Source organism: Arachis hypogaea, chromosome 9 (assembly GCF_003086295.3).
Source record: "Arachis hypogaea cultivar Tifrunner chromosome 9, arahy.Tifrunner.gnm2.J5K5, whole genome shotgun sequence".
Classification (NCBI taxonomy): Eukaryota; Viridiplantae; Streptophyta; class Magnoliopsida; order Fabales; family Fabaceae; genus Arachis; species Arachis hypogaea.
The window spans coordinates 111,245,492-111,261,665 of NC_092044.1; the positions used below are offsets into that span (position 1 = coordinate 111,245,492).

General features: G+C 35.0%; 5 protein-coding genes across 7 annotated transcripts; 1 reads left to right on the top strand and 4 right to left on the bottom strand.

The window, feature by feature from the left end:
• Positions 1 to 1,209: 1,209 nt before the first annotated feature.
• Positions 1,210 to 3,459, top strand: LOC112711833 (peroxisomal adenine nucleotide carrier 1). Its single transcript, XM_025764557.3, has 5 exons — positions 1,210 to 1,955; positions 2,032 to 2,263; positions 2,512 to 2,658; positions 2,769 to 2,929; positions 3,052 to 3,459. Exons 1-5 carry the CDS (start codon positions 1,813 to 1,815, stop codon positions 3,329 to 3,331), a joined length of 963 nt encoding a protein of 320 aa, XP_025620342.1. The 5' UTR covers positions 1,210 to 1,812; the 3' UTR covers positions 3,332 to 3,459.
• A 133-nt stretch (positions 3,460 to 3,592) lies between these two features.
• LOC112711834 (uncharacterized GPI-anchored protein At3g06035) lies at positions 3,593 to 4,926 on the bottom strand. Its single transcript, XM_025764558.3, has 2 exons — positions 4,610 to 4,926; positions 3,593 to 4,344 (listed from the first exon to the last, which is right to left on the bottom strand). The coding sequence occupies exons 1-2, from the start codon at positions 4,692 to 4,694 to the stop codon at positions 3,839 to 3,841; spliced, it is 591 nt and encodes a 196-aa protein (XP_025620343.1). The 5' UTR covers positions 4,695 to 4,926; the 3' UTR covers positions 3,593 to 3,838.
• Positions 4,927 to 6,649: 1,723 nt separating this feature from the next.
• LOC112711835 (F-box/LRR-repeat protein At2g29930) lies at positions 6,650 to 8,916 on the bottom strand. Its single transcript, XM_025764559.3, has 4 exons — positions 8,757 to 8,916; positions 7,533 to 8,539; positions 7,279 to 7,437; positions 6,650 to 7,193 (listed from the first exon to the last, which is right to left on the bottom strand). The coding sequence occupies exons 2-4, from the start codon at positions 8,526 to 8,528 to the stop codon at positions 6,882 to 6,884; spliced, it is 1,467 nt and encodes a 488-aa protein (XP_025620344.1). The 5' UTR covers positions 8,529 to 8,539; positions 8,757 to 8,916; the 3' UTR covers positions 6,650 to 6,881.
• Positions 8,917 to 10,797: 1,881 nt separating this feature from the next.
• Positions 10,798 to 12,557, bottom strand: LOC112711837 (putative F-box/FBD/LRR-repeat protein At5g22670). Its single transcript, XM_029289215.2, has 3 exons — positions 11,589 to 12,557; positions 11,342 to 11,494; positions 10,798 to 11,255 (listed from the first exon to the last, which is right to left on the bottom strand). The coding sequence occupies exons 1-3, from the start codon at positions 12,555 to 12,557 to the stop codon at positions 10,953 to 10,955; spliced, it is 1,425 nt and encodes a 474-aa protein (XP_029145048.1). The 3' UTR covers positions 10,798 to 10,952.
• Positions 12,558 to 13,767: 1,210 nt separating this feature from the next.
• Positions 13,768 to 15,954, bottom strand: LOC112711838 (FBD-associated F-box protein At2g26860). 3 transcript variants are annotated; one of them, XM_072203498.1, is made up of 5 exons: positions 15,767 to 15,954; positions 14,728 to 15,508; positions 14,524 to 14,625; positions 14,280 to 14,435; positions 13,768 to 14,192 (listed from the first exon to the last, which is right to left on the bottom strand). In XM_072203498.1, exons 1-5 carry the CDS (start codon positions 15,784 to 15,786, stop codon positions 13,887 to 13,889), a joined length of 1,365 nt encoding a protein of 454 aa, XP_072059599.1. In that variant the 5' UTR covers positions 15,787 to 15,954; the 3' UTR covers positions 13,768 to 13,886. The 3 variants fall into 3 exon arrangements, with proteins under 3 accessions (XP_072059599.1, XP_025620347.1, XP_025620346.1); XM_025764562.3 differs by lacking the exon at positions 14,524 to 14,625 and having other exon boundaries at positions 14,626 to 15,508; XM_025764561.3 differs by having other exon boundaries at positions 14,524 to 15,508.
• Positions 15,955 to 16,174: the final 220 nt, after the last annotated feature.

A 16,174-nucleotide genomic window follows, 5' to 3' on the forward strand; every position in this document is an offset into this window, starting at 1 on the left:
ATATGCCACTTACGTAGATCAAAATCCCTTAGTTTACCACCTCATCTACTATCCAACCTGCTTCCAACATCCTCACAGCCTCCACTTGCCAACTACAAACACAAACATCAAAAACTCCACATGGATTACACATACGACACCAAGACGCAAACACAATGAGCGTTACCTGCTAACATTCCTACCAATACAAATACAAACCAAATTGTAACAAAATAAAAATCGAAGGATTTTACAGTAATAAACGAATTGAATAATGCATTGTTTGCAGCAGCAAATTCAAGGCTTTGTCACGACATTAAGCAACAAACTCAATTCGCTCAACTTTTTTAGGAACAAAATTTATGCTCAATCATCTGATTAGGTTGGCAATGCGGTTAAACCAACAACAACACATCACAGTAATTTTCAACAGGAAAAAAAAAACATTTATCAAAATTTTCAAGAACAACAACAACATCAAATTTGAGTTCGAAAAAATTCACTATTTCAGCAACAAATTAAACTTTCAACAACAAAGTCAGGATGGAGAAATGAAATCGAAAACAAAATGAAAATTGGCAGAATGAGTCTCAAACGCCCACGGACCTACGCACGGCAATGGGACCACAGCGTCGACCAACGAAATACCGCAACGTCGACCTCGTGTAATTAACCTGCGCCACGATCTATGGTCCAACTCGTGCAATCAGGCATGTGAGATAAACAAGGTCTACGCCGCCATGACCGTTGAATTCGATCCCAACCTCCGCCGTTAGCAGAGTTCCAGATCTTGAAGGACACTGTCACAAGAAATACATACACAAACAACACAAACAATGAAGGATGAGGACAACCTCCAAGTCTCCATGGATGGGTGCACACTGTCACATTAGGGCATCGGGGATTTTCCAAAACGACAACGTGTTCACTTTTTTTTACCAAAATTATTATTGTTTGAGCCACCATCCCCACATGGAACATGTTCATTACGGGCTTCATTTTCTGTCGCTAACTGGATAAGCAAAGCAGACGTAATTCCAACAAACTCGTCAATGACACAAAGGCCCATAATACAAAAAACCATTCAATGATTTAATACAAGCCCAAATTCAATCGCTTTTCCTCTTATCAGCCCAAGCCTTCCAACTCTTAAACCAGTTAGCTGAGGGGCAACTTGGCTTCATTTGTTCTTTAAGCTGATAATAGATCACTGCTCCTGTCGTCAATTTTGATTTCATTCAGAGACATTTACGATATTTCACATTAGACTACAGGACAAAACTAAAAGGTGTGACCCACCGTACGTGGATCATTGGAGTTTCAGAAAAGCGGTTTGGATCATTTAAAAAGTTTCCTATTGTTTATTACTACTAATCCTTTGTGAAAAAAATAAACTAAAATAAATAAAATCTTCCATGTTCCAAAAATTTTGGAACCAAAATATCTTGTTAGATTTCAGTCAAAAAAATGTCGTGTAAACGACCAATTTCCTTTTTTTTTTCTTTCCAATATATTGTCCGACTTAGCGTCATTACTGACGGAAGAAAACCCATACGTTTTCAATTCCCCAAAAGATAGATAGTCAACTCAAGTCAAATCCGAAGCTTGAATGATGGGATCTCAATTCTATATAACCGTTTGCCCCTTTCCTTAGACACTTCTCTTTGGTTTCAACCTCATGGGTGTCTTTGAATCCCTCAAAGACAACTGCTTATCCTTCACTTCGTTGAAATCTATATACCCTTTTGTCGAATTTGTTTAAAGTTTGTGTCTTGTTCTTGTTGGGTCTACTAATCTACTTGAGTTAGTTTGGGGTGGTTCTTTTTGAAGAAGATGCAACTTGATTTGGAATCCTTGTCAGAAGCTACTTCTGGTGCCATTGGATCCCTCGTTAGCACCACTGTGTTGTATCCACTTGATACATGCAAGACCAAGTATCAAGCTGAAGTTCAAGCTAAGCAGAACCGAAAATATAGGTTCCATTTGTTTAATCATCTTAACTACTTAGGTTTGTGTTATGCATATTTGATGATTTTGCTGTGTCCAATGTAGGAGAATTTCTGATGTTTTGTGGGAAGCAATTTCTACACGCCAGGTTCTTTCATTGTACCAAGGCCTTGGTACGAAAAATGTGCAGTCCTTCGTTTCCTCGTTTATTTATTTCTATGGATACAGCTACTTTAAGAAACTATATTTGAAGAAAACTGGAAATAAGAACATTGGAACAGTAGCAAACTTGCTTGTTGCTACTGCTGCTGGCGTCTCTACAATAGTCATAACACAGGCAAGTCATAATTGTCATTTATTTTCAGATATCAAATTTTGTGAGCTACACATGTTATGTGCTTGTTTATAATTCGTTTACTACTCTGGATTCTGGCGGAAACAAGATTGATAAGTTACAGCAATGACTAATACTTTGATAATTGGAGAACTGATATTTTGATTGATGAAATGATTGTTTACTCTATTATGCACTCAATAAGCACAGCCTCTGCCATATGATATGTAACATTTGTTTGTACTTTACAGCCTCTAGATACAGCATCCTCGAGGATGCAAACAAGCGAGTTTGGAAAATCTAAGGGATTTTGGAAGACTCTTTCTGAGGGTACATGGGGTGAGGCATATGATGGTCTTGCCATATCTATTCTTTTAACAACAAATCCATCTATTCAGGTATCACTCTTTTTATACAAACGAAATCTAGAGAGGATTTGTTGTTCCAGATTAATCTTTACTAGAATACAATCCTCAAACTCAACAAGGATTTTTCTCCTCCAAAACAGTATACTGCATTTGATCAGCTGAAACAGAGAATACTTAAGGGCAAGATGAGCAAGAAAACCGGTACAAAGTCATCCCCGGAAGCACTTTCTGCATTTTCCGCTTTCGTGCTGGGAGCAGTTTCAAAATGTGCTGCTACATGCTTGACATACCCAGCTATTAGGTGAATGCTCGATTTTTGAATAATTTGACACTAGACTAGAATTGTTGCATGCTTTTTATATAGTGCAAAAGGAGGAAAGAAAAAGCTAATTCAATTTAATGGATATATATGGCTTTTTCTAGGTGTAAGGTCATGATTCAAGCTGCAGATTCGGATGATGATAAGAGGACACCAGCCGAGAGGAAGGCACAGAGAACAATCTCGGGAGCACTGTATACAATTTGGAGAAGAGAAGGCCTTTTGGGTTTTTTCAATGGATTGCAGGCACAGATACTAAAAACTGTTCTCAGCTCTGCATTGCTTCTGATGGTAAAGGAGAAGATCACAAAGTCCACATGGATTCTGATGCTCATGTTAAGAAGATTTCTGTCTGTCAATTCCCCCAAATTGAAGGCAGCTTGAATTTATGATGAGTATATTTTTAACCATTTCTCATCCAAGAATATAATTAATATGCAAGAAATATTAGTGTTGCTTGTGGTTAAGATTGTTTCTGAAGAAGAAATATGAAAAATGAAACTTCATATTGAGTGTTGCTGTTATTATCTGTTAGTACTATGGTATGCACCTCCAATTTTACTTGTAATTTGAATGGCATAAGCTAAACATCCAAGCTCAAAAATAATATTTTTTTATGGTAATTACAACTATATGATAATAATCTTTTGGGAACAATGCATTCTCTTCTATTCATCTCACTCAAATTTATAAAAACAAGTACAATACCGTAGCAACAGTTATGCAAGCCAAGGATCTCAAATTTTCACTAGAAAACCTGTCTTGTCTTATTATTTTCCATTTACCTTGACACAAAAAACACATTCTTCATGGAGGTAGATGGCCTTTTGACAGGTAACAAAATTGTAACAAAAATGCAACATTGTCAACAACATTGCAACATTGGTTTCATCATAGGAACATGCTAGCAACTAATAAGAGAAATGAGAAGTGATTCAATCCAATCTTAGAAATCAAATTAGTAGCAGCAGAACTATAGGGAGCAAAGTCTCCTGTAGGAGTGTTTGTGGTCAAGACAACAACAATCCAGTTATCTTCTGAACCAATGCCAATTCCTGTGAACTTTGAATCATTGAGATTATCTGAGTAAAGAGATTTTGTGAAATTTGTAAGAGCCTTGGTTGGAACAAGGCCAGGAACACAAGCAGGCATAACTATTCCATCCCTTGTGTTGGAAATGGCCAAGTGGCATTTGGACAAAAGGTCAGGATAGTTTGAAAACTGAGGCTCTGTGCCTGGCACTGTGTTGGCACCTGTGGTGTTTGTGCAAGGCTGCTTCTTGAATTGATCAGCTATTTTATCAGCAAGGCAATCAGCATTTTCATTTTTTGTTAGAGCTTTCAAGTTCAGTGATGCTCTATACTTATTGATTCCATCATAAAGAGTATCTTCTTCATCTGCAGCAGAATGAAACCCACTTAAGTTTCAACAGAATTAGCTGATTCAAGAAATAACCATATTACGTGTACACAAAAGATCAGCCACTTGTATAAAATACACATTGAAATACAAAATATACATTAAAATGAATTTAAACAACACATATATTTATAGCTGATATCGTAACTAATTTATTTTATGCACATAGTATTTTGTTCAAGAAAAACTAGTTGAAAATAATATAAGAAAGAGGAGCAAAGTACTAACTAGCTCATTACTCACCATCATCACATTTAACTCGATTACTCGTTAAGAAAATGGAAGAAAGGAGAAGCGATAACAATAAAGGGAACTTTATTGATGCCATTGTTCGCCGCTAAGGAAGGGTAGAAGAAGAACATACACTCCTCTCTATCATATCAAAAAGAGAGTGTCACATTATCCTTATAGATTCTCTATATTAATATACATGTGGGCAATGTGTAAGTAATTAAGGTGAGCTTGATTGCAGTGGGTGCTTTACTGTTTCTTGAAGCAGAAGATAGAGTAGAGGTACGCTATAGACAGCGTACTGACACTGATCAAGACATCACAACGTTAAGTAGTTAGTTACTAACTTTACGTATTAGTAACACTGGCAAGTGAGAAGTGACAACCTTTGTTTCTGTTTCAGATCATATGTCTATATATGTATGTATGTGTACGTGTATGTGAGGACAGAGTTGTTGTCGAGTCTCTTTCCTCTGCATGCATGTATCATGTATGTGTATTGCTACATGTCATATTTGTTAATGTTGCAAGTGTGAGGAGCCTATGAAATTAGTCTCACATTAAAAAAATAAAAAAATGAAAAGTTTATAAAATAAGTAACCCATTAAATTGACATTTTAAGATTTTGAATTGGATGTGGTTTCTTCACATCTTGTTATCTTTAACAGTCTCTAAGTGAAAAATAAAAGAGAGGAAAAGAAAATGCACCATCATGTTGAACAAGTAGCCCCCTAAAATACAAACATAGATCCTTATGGTGCAATAAAATTAGTGGTTGCATTTCACCGTTCACACACGCAAATTAGATAGGCAAATTCTAAAACTATAATAGAAAGGCAATCGGCAAATTCAACAGGTGTATCAAAACATAAGCCATAAAGTTTGATAGCTCAATAATTCAAACAAATCAATATCTTAGCTCCATTCTTTCCATCTTCACCTCATTACAATATGCTCAAAATCTATCTTGCAATCCATTGACCTCTTAGGATACCTTAAGATCTGCTTGTACAACTTCTCTGACCTCTCACCTTTATGACATAAGGATTAATATGATTAATTTAAAACCGCTAAAAGGCGAATTTGATTAAAAAAAATTTTAGGAACTAATTTGAAGAACAAATAATTTTTTAAAAATGAATTTGACCATTTACCCTATTGATTTAGTTACCCCTTATAGGTTTATGTTTTCTACATGTGGGACATAATATGAGATGATGATCATAGTCACCTAAGGAGTCTTTTTTTTTTCTCCCTTGTTTTTTGGTCTTAGAATAAAGGAGTCTATTTCACAACAAACTACCAGTTTGCTGCATCCGTAAAAAGGATGGTAATATGTTATTCCATTGAAAAACATCAGGGTAATATATACCTATTGTTAGAGGTTATATTATTCACCAGACCACTTTATATATAAAAATATATATTTATGTTCTTGAAATTTACTCTAAAAAGTTATATATATCGAATAACTTTCATCTAGAAAATACGATCTAAAAAAAATTGACACTTAATTATTGAAGTACTACAGTAGAAGCATGCTCATCTTTCATATTTAAGCAACAGAGTGAATTACTATTTATACACACAAATTTCCAATTGTACGTCTCTTATAGTTGACACACACCTCGTTGATTTTGCCGAGATAGAATGCCACTTTATAAAAAAAAACAAAAACAAAAAAAAAACAAAAAAAAACAAAAAAAAACAAAAATTTCTAATTATGTGAATAATGTAACACTTTCAATAAGGTTCCTTCACATTCAGAAAATGCTAATTAGATGACTTTAAGATCACTATCTTCTTTCGTTACATCGCATCCCCCTCTGAATTTGACCCCAACTAACAGTCTTCAAGTTTTTTTTAAAAAAAAAAAGGAAATGCACCATCATGCTGAACAAGTATCCCCTAAAATATAACCATAGATTATCTCAAATTAGTATTTTACACAAGAATTTAAATATGATATAGTTATTTGGAAATCAACTTGAGAAGATTTGTTCCTCCCACAAAATGTACATACATCAGTAATAAAACTACTTTAACATGAAATTAAGTAATTCTTCCAACCTTATATCTGTCAATAGAATAAGTTAGAGCGAAACAAAATTCGTGGTTGCGTTTCAATGTTCACAAACACAAATTAGAAAGGCAATGAGTAAATTCTAAAACTACAACAAAAAGGCAATCGGCAAATTCTATAGCTGTATCAAAACATAAGCCATAAAGTTTGATATCTCAACAATTCAAACAAATCACTATCTTGGCTCCATTCTTTCCATCTTCACCCGATTACAATATGCTCAACATCTATCTCGCAATCCATTGACCTCCTAGGATACCTTAAGATCTGCTGGTGCAACTTATCTAACCTCTCTCCTCTATCAATATCGTCCCCGTTATACCGAAAGAAATAACTGCGGATAATAAGTTTACTCAATACTGATGCTGATTGCAACAAAACTTTTATTGCAAATAACTCTTCTTCTTCCCCATCAAAGCCAGAGATCTCAATTAACTTAAGGTCAGTACTAAAGCACATAGGTATGCAATCCAATATGCATGTTGCATCATCTTTAGGTAGAAACACCCCTTTCTGCATTGTTAAACACATACTAAAATCAAAATTTCAATAGTTTTGTAAACAGCAATAAATTTTCAAGTCTGAAAGAAGTTATTACCACAAATCTAATAACCTCGAGATTGGGCGAGTTATGGAACATGGCCAATAATCCTGGGTAGGACAAATCTATGGACTCGTCGATTGAGGAGAAATTTAGTTCAACCAAATTAGGAAAAAAAGGCAGATATTTAAGTAGTAATCTTGTTCTGCTGAGAGCCTGGCAAACACAAAACAAGATATTCAGAAAGACCATAAAATTAATTATATAAAATCACACTAACAGATGTTTTGTAATTTGTAAGGAGATCAAACCAAAACAAAGTCGTCAGAGATGGTAAGCCACTCCAGATTTGGGAGTTCTCTGAGAAGTTTGAACACGAAACGGCCTAAATCCAACAGTCGACTGTAAATCATGCATTCGTCATCCCAACAATTGGGAGAAGGAGGTACTTGAACCATAATAGATGCGTTAATCACTGAGGCTGAATCACATAATGAATATTCATTCGGGAAGTCACCAGAATAATTAAATGACGTCAAATTTGTTCCGAAGATCACTACTTTCTTTGAAACATTCAGACCATCATCCTCCTCATCTTCCTTATCTACTATATCAATTGTTTGAAGCAAGGGAGAAGAAATAAAAAACGCCTTGACATTCTTCAAATTGCAATAAATTAGGGCCAACTCCTCCAAGGCTGGGCAACCAGAGAAAAGATTTTGCGTTGAAGAACTATCAGGGAATATAACACTAACCAACCTCAACATCCGAAGGGATTGAAAATGAATGGAAGAAGGAAGCTTGAAAATATGCTTCATACGCAAATCAAATTGTGTCAGTGTTGCACAGGTAAACAGGTGGTCAGGGAAGACCAAAGGTTCCCAAATATCTTCAAAGTGAAGAGATAATTCTTCAATCTCAGGGTTGATGAAACCACATAGCCACTGATTAACCTGAGAAGCATTCTCATCTACACTACATATCAGATCAAACTTTTTAAGATTCGAGCAATCACAATCTCTGAGCAATTTGGTCGCAAAGTCCATGAATTTCTGTCTTTTTACAGGTTCAGGTTGTTCGGGATAACTGTGATAATTCTCTCTCAACTCAATCTTGGATATATTCTTCCATAGATGCTCCCACATTTTGGAAAGTACACTTGTTCGAATTGCATCTTTTGTAGGAAGAGAGGATAAGATATGATAGAGAATTGGGTCAGGAAGATCACATATGTTCATGACCATGCCACTCTCATAGCTGTTTCCCTCTCCCTTTCTCTGCTTCTTGCTCTTCTTTTTACGACCCATGCTTCAAATAGCTTTCATATTATACAAACAAAGATTACGAGTAAGAAAATAATAGCCTGCCCTAAATTGAGATTCACATTGATTTGTATCCCTTACTAATCATCATCTAAAATAATAATGAACCTATTTGCCCTTGTCTAAGCCCTAAACCCCAAAACCCTAACTTAATCGGAAGACGAAAATGCGAAGGTAAAGACAAATGGAATCGAAGAGGAAGAGAGTGATAACCTGCACCGGCGACCCCTTTCTCCACTAGCAGTGTTGCACGATGTACCAATATATCAACTGGTAATTACCATTTACCAACACGAATTGAAAAATGATTATTAGGGCCAAATTAGAAATTACTGTTATTATTTATTAATACTTTTCTGTTGGGCTTCGCCCCGTCAGATTTACCCACAAAAAAGAAATCTATACAAAATGTGACATGGCGGTATGGACCAAAATCGTGAAGGTTAACTAACAATTAAACAACTAGTAACCAAAATATAATTTTAAGGATTAAATAGTTGCCCATCTAATTACCAAAAAAAAAGGATTAAATAGTTAACTTAAAAATTTTATGAACTAAATTCTTTCCAAATTAAAAATAAATTGAGCGTATTTTGAATTTGTGAACATAATCTATATTTGAAAACTAAGAGCTCTAAGAATGCGAAAATTAATTTGCATATAGTTGTGTATAAGGTGAATTGTTTGAATATTGAAGAAGATAGAGAGAAATTGAAAGAGAGGAGAAGGTGAATGCAGAGAGTAAAGAATGAAAATGAACTTTTGTAATGAAAAAACTTGCATAAAAAGCATCCAGATAACTACGATTAGATGACCAATCATATATGGCATTGATTATTTATATAATGATTTTTTTTCTCGTAGATTAGAAATCGAAATAAATAATTCTCGCGGACCAGAATCAAAAAAATACGAGTTTGGTGTATTAAAAAGCTTGTATCCATAGAACATCTGCCGTAACATGGATCCGGTGCAAAAGTAATTGAATGGGTAAGTCCGGACAGAAGAAAATTATGTAAACACTTACTCGAAATCTCACTTATCAGATTCCATTGTGTCTTATTCCATTTGAGTAACAAGATAAGTATATATATTTATATTTTGGTGCTGCAGAGTTTAACACTAAACTCTAATTGAATGATTAACCTTCTAACAAACTTGTAACTAACTTCTACCAAAGGAAACTTTTTTAACTGATTCTTATACTCCTAACATGAATTACACAAGAATGTACAATTTTGTGATTTACTGAGTTATGGTATATCTGAGAATTTGCAGTAACAAATGACAACTTTTAACAATTGAAGTCACTAAATAGAAAAAGTTTTAGAGAACTTAAATTTTTAAAATAAAGAACCGGCAGCTATGAGCATCAGCCTCATTCTCCTTAATATCCACTTTCTGAAGCATGGACACAACAATCGTAATAGCAATAGCTTTCACATTCCACCAACTATATCTATCCAAAGTTAGCTCCTCCAAGTCACCAAAACTGACAAGCCAGAAAATAGCTTTTGACTGGAACAACGACCGGGAAAGCAATGTACTTAGGAGTCAAATTCTTCAAATTCGAAAAGTGGATGCAAGATGGAAGCTTGAGCAAGACCTCAGCCACTATAAAAGCCTTCCTGAATGTATCACAAGGCAACTCAAATGGCTCTTCATTAATCTCATGAAGTCTAAGAATCAAGTGTTGAACATGAAGAGTGATGATCTCTTCTGGCTCATGTTTGATCCAAATCCTGAGATGTCAAGTTTGGTGACCAACATCCATTGGGTCCGCCACCTTCTAGATAACAAAATAGTTCTGACTGCATCTTTAGTTTGAAGCTAACTCAAGATGCATTGAAGGAAGTTGTCAGATAAATTGGTTATCCTATCCACATTCTCACTAGCATCACCTTCATTGTTGAAATTTTGAACTTCGTCCTCGCAGGCAGAGAAGGCTTCTTCCATAGTTTTATGTTTACCTTGATCAATGCATAAATGCATCATCATAAGAAGACAAAAATAATGCAAATGCCACTTTTAACTTTTATCTGTTTGACCAACATAGACCATTATCAAGCTGCTCCCAAGATATAGAAATGGATTCTCTCACGTGACTTTTTATATATATGATTACATGAAAAATCAACTCGAAAGAATCTATTCCTTCAAAAATATTCCAGAATCAGCAATGAAACTATCTAACATAGACTGAGCAAATTTTCCACCCTTAACTCTGTCAATCCTAACCATTGAACAATTAACGGAATGCAATGTGCCAATAAAATATAATAGATTATAAAATTTAATGGGTTTGCGATGGCAATGAGCAAAATTTAAGATTGCGAGAAAGTACATACATAATTTGTAATAGTCTTTAAATTCTATGGCAATATCAAAACATATCGTAAGCTTAATAGCTCAATAATACTCGAATTCTATCTCACAATTCATTGAGCTCTTAGGATACTTTAAGATCTGCTTGCAGAACTCCTTTGACCTCTTTAATCCTACACGCCTGTCATCCCTGTCAAACGAATGCCAATAACACTGAATACGAAGTTTATCCAACACTGATGCTGCTTGCAACAATATTTTTATTGCAAATAACTCTTCTTCCTCAGAGATGCCACCGATCTCAATCATCTTCAGGGTTCTGCTAAAACACACAGGCAAGGGATCGAATATACAATTTGCATCATCTTTAGGCTGAGACACCCCTCCCTGCATTGTTAAAAACACATACAAAAATGAAAACTTTCGCGATTCAAATCTAGCAATTAACTTTCTGGTCCAAATGGAGTTACTACCTGAAATCTAAGAACTTGAAGACAGGGCGAGTTTCGCAATAGCATCAGTAATGCTTTATAGGACAACTCTATGGACGAGAATGAGTCGAAATCTAGTTCAGCCAATTTACCAAATAAAGGTAGTTGCCCGAGTAAAGATGTTCTACTGAGTGTCTGGCATATTCAGTCAAATTCAAAATATTCAGAAAGGCAAACAAAGTAATTGAACAGAATCAAGACTAGTAGAGATTTTGTATGAAGATCAAACCATAATAGAAGTCTCAGACATAGAAAGCTTCTCCACATTTGGGAGCATTTTGAGAAGTCTGAACGTGAAATTGCCTGAAGAGATTTGCCAGGTGACCTCTCTGACCCAATAATATTCAGGAGGTAGCACCTCAATGGAGGCATCAATCACCAAGGTTGAACAATATAAGAAATATTCATTCATACAATCGCCGTGATAAGTAAATGACTTCAGATTAGTTCCAACAATCAGTACTTTGCAACCACCTATCTCATCATGGTCTTCATCCATCATACCATCTTTGTCCTCCCGTATATGAATTTGTCGAAGCAAAGGAGAATAAATACAAACAGCTTGGACATTCTTCAAATTGCAATTGATTAGGTACAAATCCTCCAAGGCTGGGCAGCCAGAGAAAAGCTGTTGTGCTGAAGAACTATCAGGGAATATAATGTTAGACAAAGTCAAAATCCGAAGGCACCGAAAATGAACAGAAGAAGGAAGGTTGAAGACATGCTGCATATCCAATTCAAAGTTTGTCAATGTAGCACAGGTAAACAGTTGGTCAGGGAAGACCAATGGTTCCTCAATCCCATAAAGACAAAGACATAGTTCTTGAATCCTAGGGTTGATGAAACCACATAGCCACTCATTAACCCGAGAAGCATCCTTATCAACATTACATGTCAGAGAGAACTTCACAAGACTGGAGCAATTACAAGCTACAAGCAATCTGGTCACAAAGTGCATGAATTGCTGCCTTTCCTCGGGTTTTCCCTCTTTCAACTCAATATTGGAGATATCCCTCCATAGATGCTCCCATCTTTTGGAGAGTATACTCGTTTGAATTGCTTCTTTTGTGGGAAGGGAGGATATGATAAGCTGGAGAATCGCATCTGGTAGATCACATATACTGAAGCTGCTCTCAACATTTCCCTCTCCCTTTCCCCTTCCCTTGCACTGCTTTTTGCGCTTCTTCTCAAGAACCATGCTTAATAGAGCTTTCCCTAGCAAACTAAACAAATGTTATTAACCTATTTGCCGTTTTCCTAATCCAGTGAGTTAATGTTAAACCCTAACACAATCCTACACTCCGCAAGAGGGTTTCAGAGCATGATTTTGTATGCGAAAGCTTTTAGAAAAACACAATGAGAAACAGCACCGCATGCAAAGAATAAAACCTGATGCAATCGAAGAAGACGAGAGTGCTAACCTGGAATGTAGTCAAGAGATTCGTAATGCAACCGCTTTCTCTTCTTTTGGCGCCTCGGAATCCAAAGTCAGTGGAATGCGCGCCACTATAAAAATTAACGACTCAACAAAAACCTGGAAATTAGACATTTTAAAAAGTGGCTTAGATAAAATCAACTTCACGAAGTTGATATCTCAAAATCATTAGATAAAAATTTTGTCAAATCAGTCAAATCATCTAACGAAAATTAAAAAAAAGAATGTTATAAGAGCCATTCATGAAGAGGTTTTGTGTAGATACAGAAGGAAATATTTAATTTTATTTTAATAATTAACAAAAATAAAATGATATATTTTATGCAATAGTTATTTAATCGCATAATTTTTGTTATTTTTTTCTTCATCATAGCATGTACTATATTATAAAGTTTAAATTGATAATATTATTTTTATTTAAGAGAATTGCTCTTAATATAAACTAGAATGAACCTCTAAAATGGATTTATATTTTTAAATTACTGATAAAAGTATCTTATAGATATATTAACAAAAAAATATTTTAAAATAATTTAAAACATAATAAAAATAACAAAATATACCTAACATTATTTTTGTATTTGACAAAATGTTTGTGCATTGGAACTAAATTTTTGTATAATTATTTAAAATCTACATGCAAAAGATTGATCATAAATTCAATATCTAAAACTTTTTATTTTCTAAAATTATTTTTAGTCATTCACCAAAAATCACATAAAAGTTATCCACTTGATATAAAATCAAATTTTAAAGATAAATATATTTTATTTTTCTAATCATATAATCAAAATCTAGTTCTATCAAGCACGAACGCTTTGCTGAACTATATTCAACTATTTAACATAAATTAAGCATTTCTTCCACCCTTAACTCTGTGAACCCTATCTCTGTATAATCTATATTTAAAGGAAAAATAATATACAATTAAAATATAATAATAATAATAATAAAGTGAGAGAAAACTAAGGAATTTGAGACGGCAATGAGCAAATTTTAAGATTGCTGGAAAATACATAATTTGTGATGTTAGGGTGGCTAGTCTTTAAATTCTACAGCTGCATCAAAACATAAGTCAGAAAGCTTAATAGCTCAACTATACTCAAGTTCTATCTCACAATCCTTTGAGCTCTTAGGATACTTTAAGATACGCTTGTATAACTCCTCTGACCTTTTTAATCCTATACGCTTGTCATTTAAATCAAACGAAAACCAGTAACACTTGATACAAAGTTTATCCAACACTGATGCTGCTTGCAACAATATTTCTATTGCAAATAGTTCTTCTTCTTTGCCAGTAATGCCACTGATCTCAATCGTCTTCAGGGTTGTACTAAAACACACAGGCAAGGGATCAAATATAAAATTTGCATCTTCTTTAGCAAGCGAAACCTCTCCCTGAATTGTTAAAAACACATACAACAAATGAAAATTTTTCCAATTCGTAAATAGCAATGAACTTTTTGGTCCAAATGAGGTTACTACCTGAAATCTAAGAACCCGAAGACAGGGCGAGTTTCGCAATAGTATCAGTAATTCTTCATACAAATTGAACAATTCTACGGGTTTGCTTAGGTCCAAATCTAGTTCACCCAAATTACAAAATAAAGGTAGTCTGAAAGACATCGATTCGCTGAGTGCCTGCCATGTGCAGTCAAATTCAAAGAAAGGCGAACAAATTAATTGAAACAGAATGAAGACTGATAGATATTTTGTATGAAGATCAAACCTCAATAGAATCTGCAGATATAGAAAGCTTCTCCACATTTGGGATCATGTTAAGAAATCTGAACGTAAAATCGCCTGAAGCTCCATGCCAGAAGTAACTAACCTGAATTGAGGCATCAATCACGGTTGAATAATATAAGAAAAAATCATTCATTCCATCGCCGTGATAAGTAAATGACTTCAGATTAGGTCCAACAATCAGTACTTTGCAGCGAATTGTATCACTCAGAAAACCTATCTCAACATCATCGTCGTCATACAACATATTATCTAAATACTCCTGTATATAAATCCGTCGAAGCAAGAGAGAATAAATAGAAACAGCTCGAACATTTTTCAAATTGCAATTGATTAGGGACAAATCCTCCAAAGCTGGGCAACCAAAGAAAAGCTGTTGTGCTGAAGAACTATCAGGGAATATAATGTTAGACAAGGTCAAAGTCCGAAGGCACCGAAAATGAACGGAAGAAGGAAGCTTCAAGACATGCTGCATATCCAATGTAAACTTTGTCAATGTGGCACACGTAAACAGTTGGTCAGGGAAGACCAATGGTTCCTCAATCTCTTCAAGGTGAAGACATAGTTCTTGAATCTTAGGGTTGATGAAACCACATAGCCACTCATTAACCCGAGAAGCATCCTTATCAACCTTGCATGACAGAGAAAACTTCTCAAGAATGGAACAATTACAAGCTACAAGCAATCCGGTCACAAATTGCATGAATTGCTGCCTTTCCTCGGGTTTTCCCTCTTTCAACTCAATATTGGAGATATCCCTCCATAGATGCTCCCATCTTTTGGAGAGTATACTCGTTTGAATTGCTTCTTTTGTGGGAAGGGAGGATATGATAAGCTGGAGAATCGCATCTGGTAGATCACATATACTGAAGCTACTCTCAACTTTTCCCTCTCCCTTTTCCCTTCCATTGCGATGCTTTTTGCGCTTCTTCAAAAGGCCCAGGCACCAAAGAGCTTTCCCTAGCAAACTAAACAAATGTTATGTCATTAACCTATTTGCCATTTTTCTAATTCAGCGAGTTAATGTTAAAACCCTAACAAAATCATGCACGCCATTTTTCTAATCCAGTGAGTTAATGTTAAAACCCTAACACAATCATGCACGCCATACCACAATCATGCACTCCGCGAGAGGGGTACAGAGCACCATTTCTTATGCAAAAGCTTTTTGAAAAACAAAATTAGAAACAACAACGCATGCAATCGAAGAAGACGAGAGTGCTAACCGGAAAAGTAGCCGAGGCATTCGGAATGCAACCGCTTACTCTTTTTCTTTTGGCACCTCAGAATCCAAAATCGGTGAGTGCGCGCTAATGTAACAACAATTAAAGACTCAAGTCACTCAAAAAAAACCTGGAAATTAAACATTTTAAAAAAGGGAAAATTGTAATGCTTGCCTTAAATTGATAATATTATTTTTGTTTAACATATTTTTCTCTTAATATTAAGTAAACCATTAAAAATGGTATCGGATTATTAAATCGCTGAAAAAATAATGGTTAATCCTCAGTTCGGTTCCTGACTTTTATTTTTTAATTTATTTTTAAAATTTTTATTTATTTTTTTTAATCAAAGATAGGAGATTCGAACCCGCAACCTCTTAAATGAGTATGGAAAGACTATGCTATTTGAGT

What these genes read in the sequence shown, in the direction of transcription:
- LOC112711833 (XM_025764557.3), top strand. Translation starts at nt 1,813, where the DNA reads ATGCAACTTGATTTGGAATCCTTGTCAGAAGCTACTTCTGGTGCCATT. An exon ending in AAGCAGAACCGAAAATATAG is followed by an intron (nt 1,956 to 2,031) that starts GTTCCATTTGTT and finishes TGTCCAATGTAG; the next exon opens with GAGAATTTCTGATGTTTTGT. An exon ending in CTACAATAGTCATAACACAG is followed by an intron (nt 2,264 to 2,511) that starts GCAAGTCATAAT and finishes TGTACTTTACAG; the next exon opens with CCTCTAGATACAGCATCCTC.
- LOC112711834 (XM_025764558.3), bottom strand. Translation starts at nt 4,694, where the DNA reads ATGGCATCAATAAAGTTCCCTTTATTGTTATCGCTTCTCCTTTCTTCC. An exon ending in TCGAGTTAAATGTGATGATG is followed by an intron (nt 4,345 to 4,609) that starts GTGAGTAATGAG and finishes ATTCTGCTGCAG; the next exon opens with ATGAAGAAGATACTCTTTAT.
- LOC112711835 (XM_025764559.3), bottom strand. Translation starts at nt 8,528, where the DNA reads ATGGGTCGTAAAAAGAAGAGCAAGAAGCAGAGAAAGGGAGAGGGAAAC. An exon ending in TCTCTGACGACTTTGTTTTG is followed by an intron (nt 7,438 to 7,532) that starts GTTTGATCTCCT and finishes TGTGTTTGCCAG; the next exon opens with GCTCTCAGCAGAACAAGATT. An exon ending in TCGAGGTTATTAGATTTGTG is followed by an intron (nt 7,194 to 7,278) that starts GTAATAACTTCT and finishes TTAACAATGCAG; the next exon opens with AAAGGGGTGTTTCTACCTAA.
- LOC112711837 (XM_029289215.2), bottom strand. Translation starts at nt 12,557, where the DNA reads ATGGTTCTTGAGAAGAAGCGCAAAAAGCAGTGCAAGGGAAGGGGAAAG. An exon ending in TGTCTGAGACTTCTATTATG is followed by an intron (nt 11,495 to 11,588) that starts GTTTGATCTTCA and finishes TGAATATGCCAG; the next exon opens with ACACTCAGTAGAACATCTTT. An exon ending in TTCAAGTTCTTAGATTTCAG is followed by an intron (nt 11,256 to 11,341) that starts GTAGTAACTCCA and finishes TTAACAATGCAG; the next exon opens with GGAGGGGTGTCTCAGCCTAA.
- LOC112711838 (XM_025764561.3), bottom strand. Translation starts at nt 15,786, where the DNA reads ATGCCTCGGCTACTTTTCCG. An exon ending in TATCTGCAGATTCTATTGAG is followed by an intron (nt 14,436 to 14,523) that starts GTTTGATCTTCA and finishes TGCACATGGCAG; the next exon opens with GCACTCAGCGAATCGATGTC. An exon ending in TTCGGGTTCTTAGATTTCAG is followed by an intron (nt 14,193 to 14,279) that starts GTAGTAACCTCA and finishes TTAACAATTCAG; the next exon opens with GGAGAGGTTTCGCTTGCTAA.